The sequence below is a fragment of the Malurus melanocephalus genome, unplaced genomic scaffold (assembly GCF_030028575.1).
Source record: "Malurus melanocephalus ecotype Western Australia unplaced genomic scaffold, MMel_1.1 scaffold_14, whole genome shotgun sequence".
NCBI classification, from domain to species: domain Eukaryota; kingdom Metazoa; phylum Chordata; class Aves; order Passeriformes; family Maluridae; genus Malurus; species Malurus melanocephalus.
In genome coordinates this window covers 3,561,937-3,578,917 of record NW_026623246.1, presented here as the reverse complement: position 1 = coordinate 3,578,917, position 16,981 = coordinate 3,561,937, and the positions used below count along the sequence as shown (strand labels likewise).

General features: G+C 35.3%; 1 protein-coding gene across 1 annotated transcript in view; it reads right to left on the bottom strand.

Moving 5' to 3' along the window:
- ARMC3 (armadillo repeat containing 3) overlaps positions 1–14,235 on the bottom strand; it is a 49,963-nt gene extending 35,728 nt beyond the window's left edge. Inside the window, 6 exon segments of the mRNA XM_057383033.1 lie at positions 587–781; positions 2,118–2,293; positions 2,627–2,695; positions 3,768–3,893; positions 5,869–5,986; positions 14,191–14,235. Coding sequence (XP_057239016.1) covers positions 587–781; positions 2,118–2,293; positions 2,627–2,695; positions 3,768–3,893; positions 5,869–5,986; positions 14,191–14,235 — 729 coding nt within the window.
- Positions 14,236–16,981: the final 2,746 nt, after the last annotated feature.

Here is a 16,981-nt window from a genome sequence, read left to right as displayed (position 1 = left end):
AAACAATCTTGAAATCAGGATTRAAATATCTTTGGCTTTTAAGTTTGCACAATAATTGTTGTAACTTTCTTTTGGACAGTTTATTCATACTACCAAGTACGTATTAACAAATTCATATTTTCATATACTTTATTTGATGATGCCTTAGGATGCAACACATTTTATTAAAAACAGTAAAACTCYCAGAAGTTTCTTATTTGCATCGAARTGGGTCAGACARGTACTCAGAATGGGCCTGCGATCTTAAAACTTTGGAAACTTCACTAATTTCTATGCATTATACTGCCCATTGCAACACCTGAACTCAAGAAGCACTAAACTGAGTCTCATAGTAACATAAACAATGGTAGGAAATTGTGTCCAAGGCCATTGATATATAAAGTAAATTCAATAAACACTTTGGGGAATGTCTTTGCTTCTTTTCTTAGTAAACTAGATATCCCAACTTATCCTATTTCCATCATAGTCCACTCCAAGTAAGGAACTCTCTTATATAATTCTTCCATAAAATAAGTAATATTTCTCATTAGTCATACAAACATCAGCATCAGGAACAAAAAAAAGTTTTAAAGCAAGTAAACCATACACTGTTTTCCAGTATATTCACAAGGCGATCTAATCCCTTATTCTCTCCCAGTATTATCCTGGTTTCTCTGTCTTTGCTCATTACTTCTAAGGTTCGAAGGGCTAACACCTGAATGACCGGGTATTCAGATTGCAGTAGTCCCACCAAGGGTGGAATTAAATTCAGTTCACGAGCTGCAGCACGGATTTGAAAATCCTGCAATAAAATATTCCAACAAAGAATGTTTGTGACAGAGAATATAACAATACGTCACTTCAATGTATATATAACAATTCTGTCAYTTCACAGAAAGAACACCAAAAATCTGATCTCAAATATTAAAAAMTGAGTCAATAGTCCAGAGCTTCAGTTCTGAAGATTTCTTTCTTTTAAGCTAAGAACCAAACTGAACATAATCAAGCCCCACAAACCTTAAATTCTAGGGKTTTTTTGCATGACTGAAGTACATACTACAGAATCTAGTGCTGTCTAAAGAAGCCTAATCACTCTTGATTTTGCCACGTGTGTCTCAACATGTTTCTTGGAGAAAGTTTTTTTAATTTAGTTTCACCATATTTATTTACCTCAGTGGGAGTAAAACAGTTTTGTACTTTGGTATGGTTGCCTGGTTATATCTTCTTTTGTTTTATCAATTACAAAATGACAATTCAAAATTTCAACTTTAAACAGAGAATGTGCAGCTTAATAAAAAGASAGTAGTTGATTATATTAAAAAGGAAAATAAATAAATAAATTACAATTTGCTTTTAAATAGCTTATTGCACATGTGCAGCATGCAATTATCCTTATCAATATAAGCAAGCACCAGGTGCAGTTATCCAGATATACCCTGCAACAAAGACAGCGAGATAGTAGAAAAGGAGAAAGAGTAAAATGTGATTCTGAATAGACATGCTCTGATGCCCCAAAAGAGATAGAGTTATAAACTGAATTCATTATTGAATTGATTCGCTTAAGCCATGAGAGAGAATGGCCATACAAATGCACCATTCTTTTGCTAAGCAGCATATGGATGACATTAGTGCAGAGTGTGAAAGTAGCCAATAACAAATTTATTCCTCCCAGTATGGAAAGTAGCTGTTGACAGCATTCGCCTATCATTAAAAAGATGTTCAAAATTGTGTTATGGACTTGCTGGTCAAAACAAGACACAATACAATTGGTAGTTCTTTAATTTASAGGATTATTCCATCCTTTTGGATAGACAGATTACAACTCTCTTTACCAAGAATATTATTTTTCAACTAAGAAGGCAAATTATTATTTAATTTTAAAAATCAGAATCTTATCCTGATTTTATTTATACTAGTGTACAGCACAGATAATTGCATTAAGTTCAACAGAATTAAAGTAAAATCAGCTATATTCATAACTGATTTTACATTCAAGGACTCATTTCAAATACATTGAGGAACACTGAGGAGTAAAGGAAACAAATATTTTCAAATTATTAACCCCCACAGAATGTCAAGGGTAGGGGTTCCAATGCTTATCTGCCTCTGTAATTTAAGACAACAAGAACAAACTTTACCTGTACCAAAAGGTAGATACATTCAACTGAATTCTTCTTAACATCAGGATCAGGACTACCTAGCAGTCTGATAAGTGGTTCTAACCCACCTTGCTTAAATATTTTTACTTTAACAGTATATTCAACAGCCATATATGCTAAACATAGAGTAGCAAACTCATGGATAACTACATCTTCTGTGGAAAAAAAAAAAAAGAAACACTTTGATCAAGTTTTATTCAGCACAGAGTATGTTCACTAAACCAGTAGTTTAAAATACTATTTGAAGTCAATAAATAATAGCTGTTAACCATACACGATATGACCATAAACATCTTTTTCCATCTGTACAACATAAAAATCTACTCAGGGAGCTACAGAGTTACTCCTCTAAAAGCATTTACCTGTTTAACATGCAGTAGGACAAAGCATAAGTTACAGGGAAAATTTTATTAAATTGTCTGATAAAATGGAAATCATAAATTATTTCTGACTGGCCTTTTGCACAAGGAATGAATACTGTAAGGTACCTTCTGGCGTCAGCTGTGATATAAGTGCATTTGTGACATCCAGTTCTTTCAGTAACTTCTTGACATCATCTACAATGAAGTAAATACAAATATGAAGTCTTTTGTTTGGCAATGTTGGCTAGTAAAGAAACAGAATCTGCTCCAAGCAAAATGTACTTATGGTTACTCCCCAAATGACAAAAAGATCTGACTGGGAAAGACACAGCTAAAGTTAGACCAAGACCATAATGGGCCCAGAAAAAAAAGAACATTCAAGTAGCAGATGACATTCTTTGACATTTGATAGATATGAAGTTCCTCTATATTTCATTGAAACTTTATTCAAAATACTTGAATCTAATAAGTTCTGACTAAATATTGTGCTATTTTGGTTGCCAAAGAAGTCGTACCCTGATGGTTAAAATTACTGGTGGTTAAAATTATCAAACTGAAAGCAATCCTTCTGTTATTTAGTTTTCAAGCCATCACTTTGCAATTTTATGCTAATGCCAGCCCACACAGCAAATGGAAAACATGAATTACACAGGTCTTACTAAAATCCCAGTAAAGACTTTCAGATTGTATTTTTATTATTGCTAATGGCAAACTAGAAAAACCACAACCACTGGACAGAAAAATCAAATAATATTCTTTGGGACAGGCTTCGTGCAATCCTACAGAGCTGTGTTGTTATTATCAATGATCTCAACATGTTGAAATATAAGAAAAAAAGGTATGAGTTTAATTTACTTTTAAATAAGAAAACAATTAAGATGTTAATATAAATGGGAGATCTTTGTTCATTCAAATCCATGTCCATGAAGCAGCATTGACTACATGTTAATGCCAAATTAAAAGTAAGCCAAGAGGGTAAGGTCCAGTGCAGCATGGAAAGCAGGTAGCAGCTGATAAAAAGACTTAGAAAGCAGCTGAGATATCCTCATGGAAGACAACTGGGTGGAACATTATTCAAATTAAGACCTGCTTAATTGTCTTAATCAGATATAGGTCTATAAAGAACTATAAAAATAACAGCCAGTGAAACTCAACCTTACATCACTTACTCTTTATTGTAGGCCATTAATACAGGATTTTTTCACATGGTCTATCTCTTGTTTTGATGACCACACATTGAAAAATAGTTAAAAATTGAGACTCTTACGATTAGAGGCCATGATGCCAAATACCATGATGGCATTTCTGCGTACTATTGGATCTTCATGTGAGATGAGTTTATACAGTTGTTCCAATGCTCCAAGACCAAGAAGTGTCACTTTGTTTACATCATCTGAAAAGAAATTGGGTTAAAAGCCCAAGAAAAATGCCAGCAACCTCATAGCTCTGAAGTGAAACCGCTTCCAATCTTTCACTGGACAATAGAATCAAAGAACAGAGGCCTGATAGGTCCTTGGGAGATCATCTAATTTATACCCCAAATAAATATGTGTCAAATAGTTTCAAGGATTAGTAGTATTTAAGATTAATTCACATTTTTAAAACAAAGGAAACTTCTGTCTGTTGCACACTCAACTCTCTTGTTGGAGACTGCAGTGGAAGTACAGAAGAAAGTTTTCTACTTAGTAAAGTACAGGTGACCAGTATCAGGTAAACATGTTTTATTTTCCTCTTTTCTTGCCTCCCAGTTTTTTCTTCCTCAAAACACCAGTTCATTAATTCTGTGGATCTTTAATATCCCTCAAGGGGAGCAACTACCAGCTTTTGTATCATTAATTCCTACTCRAGATTTTTACCACCTGAGAATGAAGTGCTTTGTAGGTGAATAGGTGCTGGACATGCAAAGAACAGAGGAGYTTAGTGTGATTACAGCCTTCTGTTCCTGCTCATGCAAAACACACACAAACCCCAAGAAAAAAATCCCAACCCTACTCCTATTCTCAGTTCCCACAACAGCTTTATAATTTATTTTCTAATGAACCATGCCTGCCCTTCTGGCTACAAGTGAGCAATGTGAGAGGAAACTGGAGACTCACGCTCATTCTCAGGCCAGACATGGTTAAAATGGAGGAAGCATTTTTTATTGAGGGATGAGACTTAATTTACTTGAAACACTTAAAGAAATAGATTAACTGCTATTAATTMATTGAAAACAACTCCTTCTCTTGTGCCACACTGCAAAGTTACAGTCTAGTCTTCTGGAAGATTGCAGGAACATCTATATGAATAATGTAAAAGATTAGTCTTTTAGTATAAACATAAAAGCCATAAACATCTGTCCTCTTACAGTGTGACATTTTTCTGTGGACAGAAGGGAAGGAGCCAGCAAGAATCCAGAATCTGGATCAACAGTTCAGATTCTCACTGCACATATTCAGAATTTGATCTCATGCCCTCAGCCAAGCTTGCCATCTTAAACTGAACCTAAACATCTTTCAGAATCCAATGACCCCCCGCCAATTGTCAAAGACTTCAGCTCTTCTCTCACAACTTCAGCAGTGTAGGTAATTTACATCAATATAATATTCASTGTATTAATACATATTTTTTTAAGAAAACATAAATAAAATGGAAATTAAAATTAAACCAGATTAATCAGAGCAAGAATACTACCAGTGTATACCAATTTSAGTGACTAATATTGAACAAAATGGAATAAGTAGGAGACAATTTAGGAAATTATGTGCTACAGAAATTTGAGCTTTTGTCRTACAGTTGTTTGTCTCCTGAGTACCTTGAACATGACATATAGCTATAGATTATACAGGGAGTGTTGGAAGATTTGGAATCTTGGAGACCTGTTAGATTCCCAACACATATTGAAATAAGTCTTATAAAGGAGGCTGAACAGTCTTCAATAAATCATCTGCACAGAAATACTGACACAGCAACTTTATGGAAAAAGAAAAGAAACCAGAAAAAAGCTAAGAAGTTCCTTTCATTGAAAACTGAACCTTAAAATAACTACACTGGTACAGAAGTTTCAAACTGTAACATAAGAGAATTCTTTCCCAATTGTGGATCTGTTGCTCATAAAGAATATATATCTATGTTATATTTAAAAGAAGCCCTATTAAACAGTGAATATAAAATTCTACAACAAAACGATAAAATTTTCATTCATGCAGATTGTAAGATTTCTTTATTTACTGCAACTACAGGCTGGATAGGTACTTCACCTATCCAACCAAACTTCAATAGACACCTTTGASAAGAAAGTAAGATTTTAATGCTAGGAAACTGAAGAATTGTGAACTACGACAAAAATCAAAGCAGTGMAAAACAAAGCTCATTGCAAAAAGACTAACCTTTTGATGCAAATTTATACAGAGCTTCACATGCTTTGGTCAAAACTTCGTTTTCAGGCGAGCTAAGCATTAGCACAGCTGTTACTGGTGCTTTGCTTTCAATCAATAAGGGATCAAACTACAAACAAAAAAAAAAACCAGAACAAAAAAAAAGGGAAAGAAAAGTTTGATTTATACTGAGTCTTCCCGTGTGCTGCAGTAGACTCMCACATTTCATTAAAAATAAAACCTCGTTTGATATCCACACTGAATTAGAAATACCAATGAGTTGCTATTTACTTGGAAAAAAATACATTTTTTAAAATAACAGTTAGAGACGTTGTTAAAAATAAGAAAGAATAATTGACTTCCAAATAAATATAACCACAATTTCATMATGTATGAAGATTTTGGGAAAACCTTGACACTTCCCTGCAAGTCTAGAAAGTTTTGAAGGTAACAAACCATGTAGTTGTTACTCATGTAAGRGCATTCTGTGGCTTCAGAAGCAGGCATGAGAAGTTTCTTTTGCACAGCTGTACAGAGAGCCTGTGAACTCAGGTGGTGTACAASGAAGAGGATTCGGTTACTCTGTGGCAATGAAATTTTGTGGTTGCTTAAAATACAACAGAACACTTTCTGTGCTTTTGTCAGCTCAGTTCATCAGCTCACCATGATCCTGTACTAGATGAAGTATTTCCAAAACRTAATTCCTGCTCACCCAGCGAGAAATGATACAAAGGTTTCATTTCCATTTCTAAGCTCTTTCATGCAGAAAGAAATCTTCCAACAAATCAGTTTTCACSCTCTCAATAGACTCCTTAGGACTAACATTACTTGAGTAAGGGAATCTTCTAAAAAAGCCCTTTTTTCTTAAAAAGACACAAGGATTTCTGAAAATTCTACTCATCAAAAAGTTTTGAGCCTCCTCGAATTTAAAGTAATTAGTTACTATGGAAAAACTGTCTTCTGTCCTCACACTTCAGGCTTATAGAGTATCTATGTTACATATAGAAACTACAATACTGATGTCATACACTTTCTCAAAACCAATGCATTTATATTTAAAATATAGCAGATTATAGGACAGCAGTACAAATTAATTAAAATATTGTCATAATATATATACGTATATATTTACAAATTACAATTATTTGGTCAGCTCCATTAAAAAAACTTCTAATAGCTACATCAGAGGAACATGCTGCTGAATAATAAAGGTATGAAGACACATACAAATCAGTTGTCACTCAAGGAAATTATGGGCAGCAAATCTTAAAAAATGTTATGGGTGTGCTAGAAGAAAAATGAACACAGAGGAGGGGTTTTTCCTTCTCCCTTCTCTGATTTGCTCAAAAATAAGACAAAATACGATACTAGCACCAAGACTTTTAAATTAGTATTTTTGATAGGTTTTTAAATCTAAATAATTCAACATCTTCCACTAGACAGATCACACAATTTARCAGGCAGCAACCTCAACATACAAGTTTCATGAAGAGATGGCCTGCCTAATGTGCTTAACTGGTCTACATAGTTTGAATGAAGTCTGAAAATCTGAAGACACCGTCAATTTCCTGTTTGCTGTGACAAGGTGGTGGCATGGGCCAAGTAATGGAAAAATGCTCTTTTCTAAAAAAAACAAAAACATAATCAGCTTACTGTACCAAAAGTCATTTTGCCTAATAATGACTCTGGAACAGGAATTAAATCAAATAATAGCATGGTGGTGCAAGTTACATCCTAATGATGGGCCAAAAATGATGGAATTGTTTATGGGAATTCTTGGACTGAAAGGAGGCAAAAAAAWTCAGCTTATCACAGTTCATTCTATTCATGGGAGAACTTAAAGRTGACTGAAAGTCCCTTTAGCCTCCTTCATGGGGTCTTCGCATGGACAGAACAAGATCCTTAAGGTAAGTGCTATTATTTAAGCACAGACGTATCTCCTGAGTCTGGCCAAATACTTGGTGATGGGATAAAGCTCCAAGTTTTAGAAAAGGCTGTAAGCTCTTCAGAGAAAAGGAAAACACCAATACTGATCTCAGATGAAGTTCAATATGAAATGAAAGATGAAATAAGTTTTAGATCTCAGTTATTTATACATKGATCTAATACCAAAGTCACAATTGCATTGCTCCATTTTCAGTATTTCTYGTGTTCACAAGTAATTGTATAAACCACAGCTCAATGAAAATTCCTAAGGTTTAATGTCAGGTTGGCACATGAGCAGAGTGCAATTAGTCTAATTTTTACGCATTTGATCAGACAATAGATTCGTTATTACTGTCTGAAATATTCAAYAGGCATTCTATTAAAAGCAGGTTTGTGCTGAAAACACAGTAAAAAATGTCCCTAAAATCAATGTATGTTTAAGAAGTCAGAGACCTGAGCAGGTGAGTGATTCAGGAAGAATTTCTTTACTGTACAGGTGACTGTGCATGGGAACATGTTGCCCAGAGAGCGTATGGATTCGCCCTCACTGGAGATATTCCAGAACCATCTGGACACARTCCTGTGCTGTGTGCTCTGGGATGGGCCTCCTTGAGCAGGGAGGGTGGACCAGATGACYCACTGTGGTCCCTTCCAACCTGAATCATTCTGTGATTCTGTGATTTGCTGGGAAATAACATTGTTCATCAAAACTGTCATAGAACTGGTTATGACTTCTCCTTTTCATAATGCCAGCATAGCTAGTGTTACACCTGTTTTTTTAATCAGGGGTTGCATTTAAATCTTCATATATCATTGAGACTCTTCCTGTAATGGCACATACAGAACATGATATGCCAGAATAATATACCTGAAGTTACAAACAACCTTGAATTAAATATAGAAATTTAACTGATTTATAAGCAACAATATTTCCAATATTGTTTGTACTAAGAAAAAAGCAAGTTAAAAGAAAAAGAAAGATATAACTCAAATCTTTCTACATGTCTTTGATCTTGACTTTTGTGCACCTTTCACTTCAAAGGCATTAGAAACTGAAGAGTATGTGGGGTTTGGTTTTGGTTTGTGGTTTTCTTGGGTTTTTTTTGTTTTTTGGTTTTTGTTTTTGCTTTTTGCTTCCATCAACTTAATTTAGTTGAAATTGAATGTAATACAAAATATGTTTCCAGTCAGACCAAATTTCCCATCTATCCCAGCATCCTGTCTCTGACAAAGGCCATGTAACAGGTGTGGGCAAGAGACTATTAAATTTTACTTATGTTTCCTCTCAGATTCCAGCACTCTGCAACCTAGAGAACTGGAAAGCYCAGTGATATTATCTCTATGATCAAAAAGTCCAAGAAAAATTCAGTACATAATTTTTGAAGCCATCTGTATTTTAACTACCCTTAATATTCTGAGACACAAGTAGCACAGTTCAAAAGTCACAAAATAACTGTGCTTCTTCTTCTTCATTTTAAAAATACCACCTGATTATTTTATTTGTCCTCCACAGTTCATTCACCATAAGAAAAAGGGAAATMAATTACACACCTTTCCCTTCCCTGTATATTCATAATTTTGTACGTCTTTATGTCTCTATGATACTCCTCTTCACAGTGATTCCGTCTGGGAATGAAGAAACCTATTCCCTTTGATCTTTGCTAAAACAGAAGCCACTCTGTCTGTTCTTGTTGTCTTAGTTCGTCCTTAGGTCATTCTATTGTCTTTCTACAGTTCCACTGTACCTTTTTGAGATGGAAACACCAGAATTGTTAATAGCATTCATGTGCATGTATAATGCATTTGCTACTAACATGATGCTTTTTCTTTTATTTCCAGATTTTGAAATGTTGTACTTCTTCACTTTTTCCTACTTTGGAATTGAATGCCATTATCATGAAAATATCCACATTCATTTTGATACATTGGATCACACRGTTGCAGAGCAAAACCCGACTGGCAACTTCTCTGCGTTAGGAAATCTAAACAGTAACTTGTTTTCTCACCTTTGCTTCCTATTTTATAACCAGACATTATTGCTAGGAGAGGAATTTCTTTTTATCTGTTCACGTTTATGTGAGTGAAAAGCCTGGTCTGAAAACTTTTGAAAAGGCTAAGTAACTGTATTAATCAGAATACCTTATCCACTTGCTCACTGACTCCTCCAAAGAACTGAAGTCGATTTCATAGCTTAAATTTCCTCTACACAAGCACTATTGATTCTCCCCCATTACTATCGTATTTATCCACTGGTTTGATTTTAGTTTTGGTTTTCTTTCCATAACTATTTCTACCAAATAACACAGCACAGAAGAAAAACTTCCTATAATTATTGCTGTATTTCCTTTTGAAAATGAAATTTCCTGCCCTCCATTCTTCTTGTACAAAGGGTACTCATTAAATATGATAGGTAACAGTACCACAATTTCAGATGTTAGCTATTTTTTATCTAGCACAAGACCTGGGCAAATATTATTTATTCTTACTTGGGAAATTTTATAAAATTTATTTTAGTGATTAACACATTGCTTTGTCTTCTGACACAAAAATAAGCAATTTTGCTTTCCTTTCATGACTGCAATCACCTAATAGTGTCCCTCTAAGAAGCATCTTGTATCTAGTCAATTTGAAAAAGCTTTATTGCTAATTTTTGTACCTTTGCTAGTTCTCTCCCAAAGCACTACTGATAGCTTTGATATTCTTAATCCCTTTGCCTTTACCTAGAAAAGCAGAGCTACTAGATAYCTGGACATATTGATTGTTTCAGTTCTGTGATTGGCTAATTTCCTATATGAACAATAAAACCTAAGATATTCCATTGAATCACAAATAGTTGATATTAGAAGGCACCTCTGCAGATGATCTGGTCACACTACCCTGTTCAGAGCAGGGTGGGCTAGAGCTCAGGGCTAGTGCAYAGTTTGATTTTAAGTATCTCCAAGCACAGAGACTCCACAAGCTCTCTTGACAACCTATGCCATGCTCCATCTTAGTTACAGTAAAAAAGAAATTTTTTCTTACGCTTAAATGGAACCTCCTGCATTTCCATTTGTGCCTACTGCCTCTCATCTTTCCATTGGGTACCACTGAGAAGAGCCTGGCCTGATTTGTTTACTTCTTCATATCAGCAGTTTTTACACTGACAAGACCCCCTCCGAGCATTCTCTCAAGACTGAGCRGTCCCAGCTGTCAGTCTCTCCTCCTATAACAAATGCTCCAAGACTTAGTTCCAGTAAGGCCTTTGTCTCTCTTGCACCAGAGAACCCAGAACAAGACACAGCACTCCAGGTGTGGTCTCACTCACCAGCTGAGTGAAAGACAAGAGTCCCCTCTCTCAAGTTGCGGCAATGCTCTACCTAATACCCAGGGTTTTGTTGGGTTTCTTTCAAGTCAGTATGTCCCAAGTTCACATTGYTCACATTGCTGGGGCATATCCACCAGAATCACCAGGTTCTTTCCTGTAAAGCTGCTTTCCAGCTGGTCATCACCCAGTCTGCACCGGATATTCTTCCCCCAGGTGCAGGACTTTGCCATTTCCCCTTATTGAACTTAATTAAATTCCCAAWTTCCTACCTCTCTAGTTTGTTGAGAATGGCTGCACAACCATGTGGTCTATCAATCACTCCTCTCAATTTCGTATCTTCTGCAAACTTGCAGGGGTTGCACTCTGTCCACCATTAAGGTCATTAATGAAGAGGTTAAACTGTATCCACCCCWGGATTAACCCCTGGAGCACAACAGTAGCACCTGACCTCTTACAGCATCTCATGCTGCTGATCTCTTTGAGGCTGTCAGCTCAGCTACTTTTCAGTTCATTTACACTGTCTATCTATCTTGTCTGTACTTCACCAGTTTACCTATGAGGATGTTACAAGAGACAGTATTGAAAGCCTCACTAAATTCAGGTCAAATTAATATTTAGGCATTAATCAAAAGAAGGTGTTTATGTGGAGACAAATTCAGGAGCTGACTGTASGAATTCAAATGTTTCACCTTTTCTTAACACCAGTCTTGTGAACGAAGCCATTTTCAAAAATAGTTAGACTTATCCACCAAGTTATCTGTAGCTTTCTTTAACTGATAACACTCCAGTATTTTCTCTAGGGATAATCTTAGGCTCCCCTTTCATTGTCCSTGACTTAGCTAAAATGGTTGAATAATAATATTGTCTAGACCAAACTTAATGTAGATATCATATGAAAAGTTCCTATCAATCTATGTCAAAGCTAGTTTATTTTATCTGCCTGAATTACTGTCTTMGGTAATTCATATAGAGATAGAGGCTCAAAGCAATGTTTTTCCTGTTGGAGACCAATTCTCAGAACACAGAATAGTAAAAGACAAATTATGAAAGGCAGGAAAACAGAATCTTCAGGAATACTTCCTGAAATATGTAAGCAGTGGCTAGGCTAAGAGATGTGTTTCCCACCTGTTCCTAGAAATCTAAAAAAAATTACTGATCATCTGCAGTACCATATATTCTCAGAGTACTCTGCGTGCACAAAGACCCTCTTTTACAAGCCCGTCTACATTATCTCAAGGCTTCTTTTCTAGGACTTGACATTTTCATAAACAGATTATCAATCAGAAGATAACAGCTAATACATCTTTTATTTTGTCTGCATCTCATTTCCTCCCATCRGAAATACCCAGGTGAAATTTCAAGTTTTCAGATTTGATTTTACATAATGGTTACCAACAAYATTCTCATCATGGTAAGATTTTCTTCATTAATAGTTACAACTAATCAATTATCTATTTACATGTTCAATACTGTCTTTATATGCAACATTCAGGATTCTTTTCTACTGCTACGGCAGTCGGAACAGATATGCTAGCCTGAAGTACAATAAGGGTAAAAACTGAGCCAAAAGCTGTAGATGCCATCTGGAATTCACTCTTTCCAACTGATTCCTTTTGGATAGTTTTACTGACTTTTTCTGTGTATTCACAGGTTATCATAGTACATAGTAGGCTGTACCACACTTTTATCTAGAAAATCTAACTGTATCATTTGGATCTAGAAATTGTGATGCTGCATCTACTGGTTTTCTAGATTTACTGAAAAAGACAACTTTTATTACTTCAGCTCATGTATGACTTAAGTGTGTCATCATGCCTTTCAAACCTTTTCTTAGACTGCAAAGATACTTGTTTTTGATTCTTCAGGCCTTTTWAAATTAGACTTATTCACCTTCTTTGTGATTCCTGGCTTTCTAGATGATTTTATACATATATGTTACATGGAAGTTTTATGTAATCTCCTTTCATAAGAATTTATTATTGATTGAAGTTTATGAATTACATTTGTAATACTCACCTTTCCACAAAACAGTGTGGTAAACCTKATGACAACTGCTATGTCTCTGTGACATCATGGCTATTGGATATTACTGYCTTAGTAAAAACTATTTATGCTTATTTAATATTGCAATTGTAATGTAATTTTTGCTGACTAACTTTTCTGTGACCTTTGAAAAAGTTCTTGCAGTACTACAATTCTTTACACATAAATCCTTTTTGTTTTTAAAAACAGTGTACTGAACTTTGYATTTACTGGGACTCATTGAGGGACTGGAACTGCCTCCGTAGGACTTACTGAGGTGCCCATTTTCATTAATTTGGTTACAGTAAATTCACAGAATTTATACTATACTCTTTTCAATRTTTCTATATTTCCTCTACTTCTTTCTGAATAAAACAATTTAACTTTAAAAAATAGTTATATGTTGAACATTTCTCTTTTTGGGGGTCTCTTCATACCTTGTGAATTTATAAAAACTCTCAAAAAGTGTCCTAGTGCCAAACCCTTAAATTCCACCTTTTGAAAAAAGYCACACCATCACCATTATGATATATTTGGCTTCAGTTCTTGTACTTTTCACTGTACTTCCAATGACAACAAAAAACCTAAATTGCTTCTAAASACTGTATATATTTGCAAAAGAGCCAGAGTATGTAGTATTATTCAAAATATTTGTCAGATTGTGTATTCAGTAAAAAACTCTGCAGATCCATCTAGGCTCTTAACTCTTTCATCCTTAAAGGAAGAGTATGTCTTCACAGTTGAAAAGACAGGCAGATTTCAGGTCTCTCTTCTCCTTTCTCCTTTGATTGTTACAAAGAGAAAGCTAACACTGTTCTTCGAATAAAAAGAAGCCTGGATTGTTTCATACATTACTGTTTGCAATGCCTGCCAAAGACAACAATCTCTACAAAGAACTACACATGCCCAGTCACTCTGGTTTGTACGCTGTCCAAGAAAAGCAAAAACAGAGTCATCTTTAAAAGCCATTTTTAGAATAATGTGGGTAAACTAGGAGAATAAGGAACTAAGTAAGGATGGTAGAGCTGGGCCTATAATTGTGTAATGTTTATTTTATGGCACATAGCAGTTTATAAACTTACCACATCCTTGGGTGGAGACTCTTCCTTCTTTACTTTTTTACCCATTCTAAAAACAAACAAACAAAAAAAATAAAAGCAGACAAACAAAGTCCCTTCTGTGTTTTAGGAACCAGTTTACCARTGACTTAGGAAAGCTTGTAAGACAGACTTTCTTATTCATTTGACCCACCAAATCAGTGTGAAGATTTCTTTGACACAGTAAATYCTATATTATTACTTTCTATACTATTAGAAAGTCACCCCTATTTCTAATATTTGTACACATTAGGTAAAATACATTTGTCAACAACATACATAGCTAAAAAGGTCTGAGACATTGCAGGCTCAGATTGTAAAGTGGTACATGTACATAGAACATCCCTTTCTGCCATATATGAACTTGAAAGTACTTTTAGGGAATTTCCCCATGTTTGTCTATACATTCTATGCTGGYACACATTCCATACAACTGCAGGATGTACATATAAGTTCTGCCTTGGCAACATGATTCAAACACAATTTGAATTTTCTGTTCGTATTTCACAGGAGACAAAAATCAGGTCTGAAGGTATTAAGAAACAGTTCCACACAGTATAAGTTTCACTGATTTAAAAAYGTTACACTTATTTACACCAAGTCCAGCTTGTCTTCTACTTTTTCTTTCTTTTTTTGTATTAGCATATGTGCACATAATGAAGAAGACCTTCTCAGCTGCATCTAATAGCAGCTTCTGAAGCATATGGATGTAATACCTCATGTGGACCTAATTTCATGTGGCTTGCAAATGCCAACAGCAGAGCCTTCCAGGTAAGGTACAGGCAAAAGTAAAGGACAACATGAGCCACTCACACTAGCTGTGCATAGAATGTAACCCAAGTTATCCCAAACTTAAGTTTGTTTTAACACTGTGCAAAAGTGCAATGTGCACCGTTAGTGCCTCTTGTTAATTCCCTGGTTAGTTCCCAGAGGGAGACCACATGTTAACCCTCAGCCAGGGTTTACTGAGAGCCTCCCTCTGGYATAAGAGATTATTTTCTAATGCAATATGAGCTGTAGCCTGGCTGGTTACAAAAGTCAAGGCTGTTACTTGCGTTCAACAAAAATTTGGAGCTCTTCTTGAATTTTCCTCTACCAGCCTCTACAAATAAATTGTAACACAGCACTAATGAAAGCAGTAGATAAGCACATTCTAAAAACAGATCTGAAATTTAAAACTTCATAGGCAGGGCACTAATAACAGTTTTGTGAGGAAGATACATTGAACCAAAGGTTTTTCAGTTCCAATCTGCTTTATCTTTGTCTATCTGTACACATCATATACACAAATGAACCACACACACATGAATTCAGTGTTTCAGAAAGCAAGCTTTGGCCAGAGACAAATTAACTTATAAAAGAAAAAGCTTAAGGACAAATTATTGACAGTATATTCAACAAGTATGATGGACATACTACCTTCTGATTTATGCAGTCACTGTAGAAAGTAAGAATCATGCACAAATACAAGAATCAGATTTAGTTGGACATTCAGGAAATCCAAGTTATTTAAATTGTGCTAACTCCTGATAGGGAGATATGGACTTATTTAGAATCATTCAGTTCAGCTCAATTATTTTCAAATATAAATCAAGCTGCACTCATAAAAGGTAATTTTAATTCTGAGTGAGTTTAAGTTTAAAACAAATATTTTTAAAAGTTAATTAATGTAAAATTACTTATAATGCTGCATAATTAATGCTCTCAAAGTCAAATTATATATATTTCAAGACAAAGAATAACTAAGGCTTTTAATGGCAAATATTTCCTCAGTCTAATAATTACATCCAACTTCTGAGCACATTTTTAAGAAACTTGTACGTATTTTTAAATGCTCAGGAATATTTGGTTCCTTAAAAATTTTATTTAAAAAGCAGTATGATCTGTAGCAACAGAGAGAACAGGTCAATTAGTTTACTGTGGATTATACACCTCAGTGTGTTTCTTTGTTACAATTACTAGTCTAGATTTCAATGCATTCTGCCATCTAATGTTGGTGTGAGTATAAAGTTCTCCGCATTCTCTCCTTCCAGATAACAAGCAATAGGGCAAGAGAAACTGGCCTCAAATTGAGCCAGGGGGATATTAGGAAATATTTCTTCAGCAAAAACGTTGTCAAGCATTGGAACAGGTTGCCCAGGGAAGTACTTGAGCCACCAGTCCTGGAGGTATTTAAAAGACATGCGGCRCTTAGAGACATGGCTTAGTGGYGKGCTTGGCAGTCTTAGGTTAACAGCTGGACTCACTGCTCTTAAAGGTCTTTTCCAAACTAAACTATGGATTCTATGTTTTTTAATCTTAAAAATAAAATAATATTCTCATTTGAGTAATATCCTCTGCTTCATGTTTTGCACATTTCTAGAATCATATGTGCACGCCTTTTCTACATATGTTTTTTGAGATTAAAGGGTTGATTGTTTTAAATCATGTAGAGCTAGAGGTAATAAAGTACTTTGACCTAACAGATGTATCCAATGCCTAGTCAAGCAATCTATGAAGTTACCAYCCTAAGCTACTTCCTGTCCTTCACCTGGAATTTATTGCATCCATGGTAGACAAACTAGCCTGTTTTACTTTCCTGCGACCCAGTTTTAGTGCAGTTGTGCAATCAGGTGTTGTCTCTCAACCAGCAGGACAGTCATTATGTCCAACTAAATCCTCATTCCAAAACCACAATCCCCAACACTCTCCCTCAGCTCTGGCTATTCTTAGTGCCTGAGCTCAGTAGGCACTTCCCTTCACTYTGAACTTTAGACCACCAGCTTTCCCATGGGAC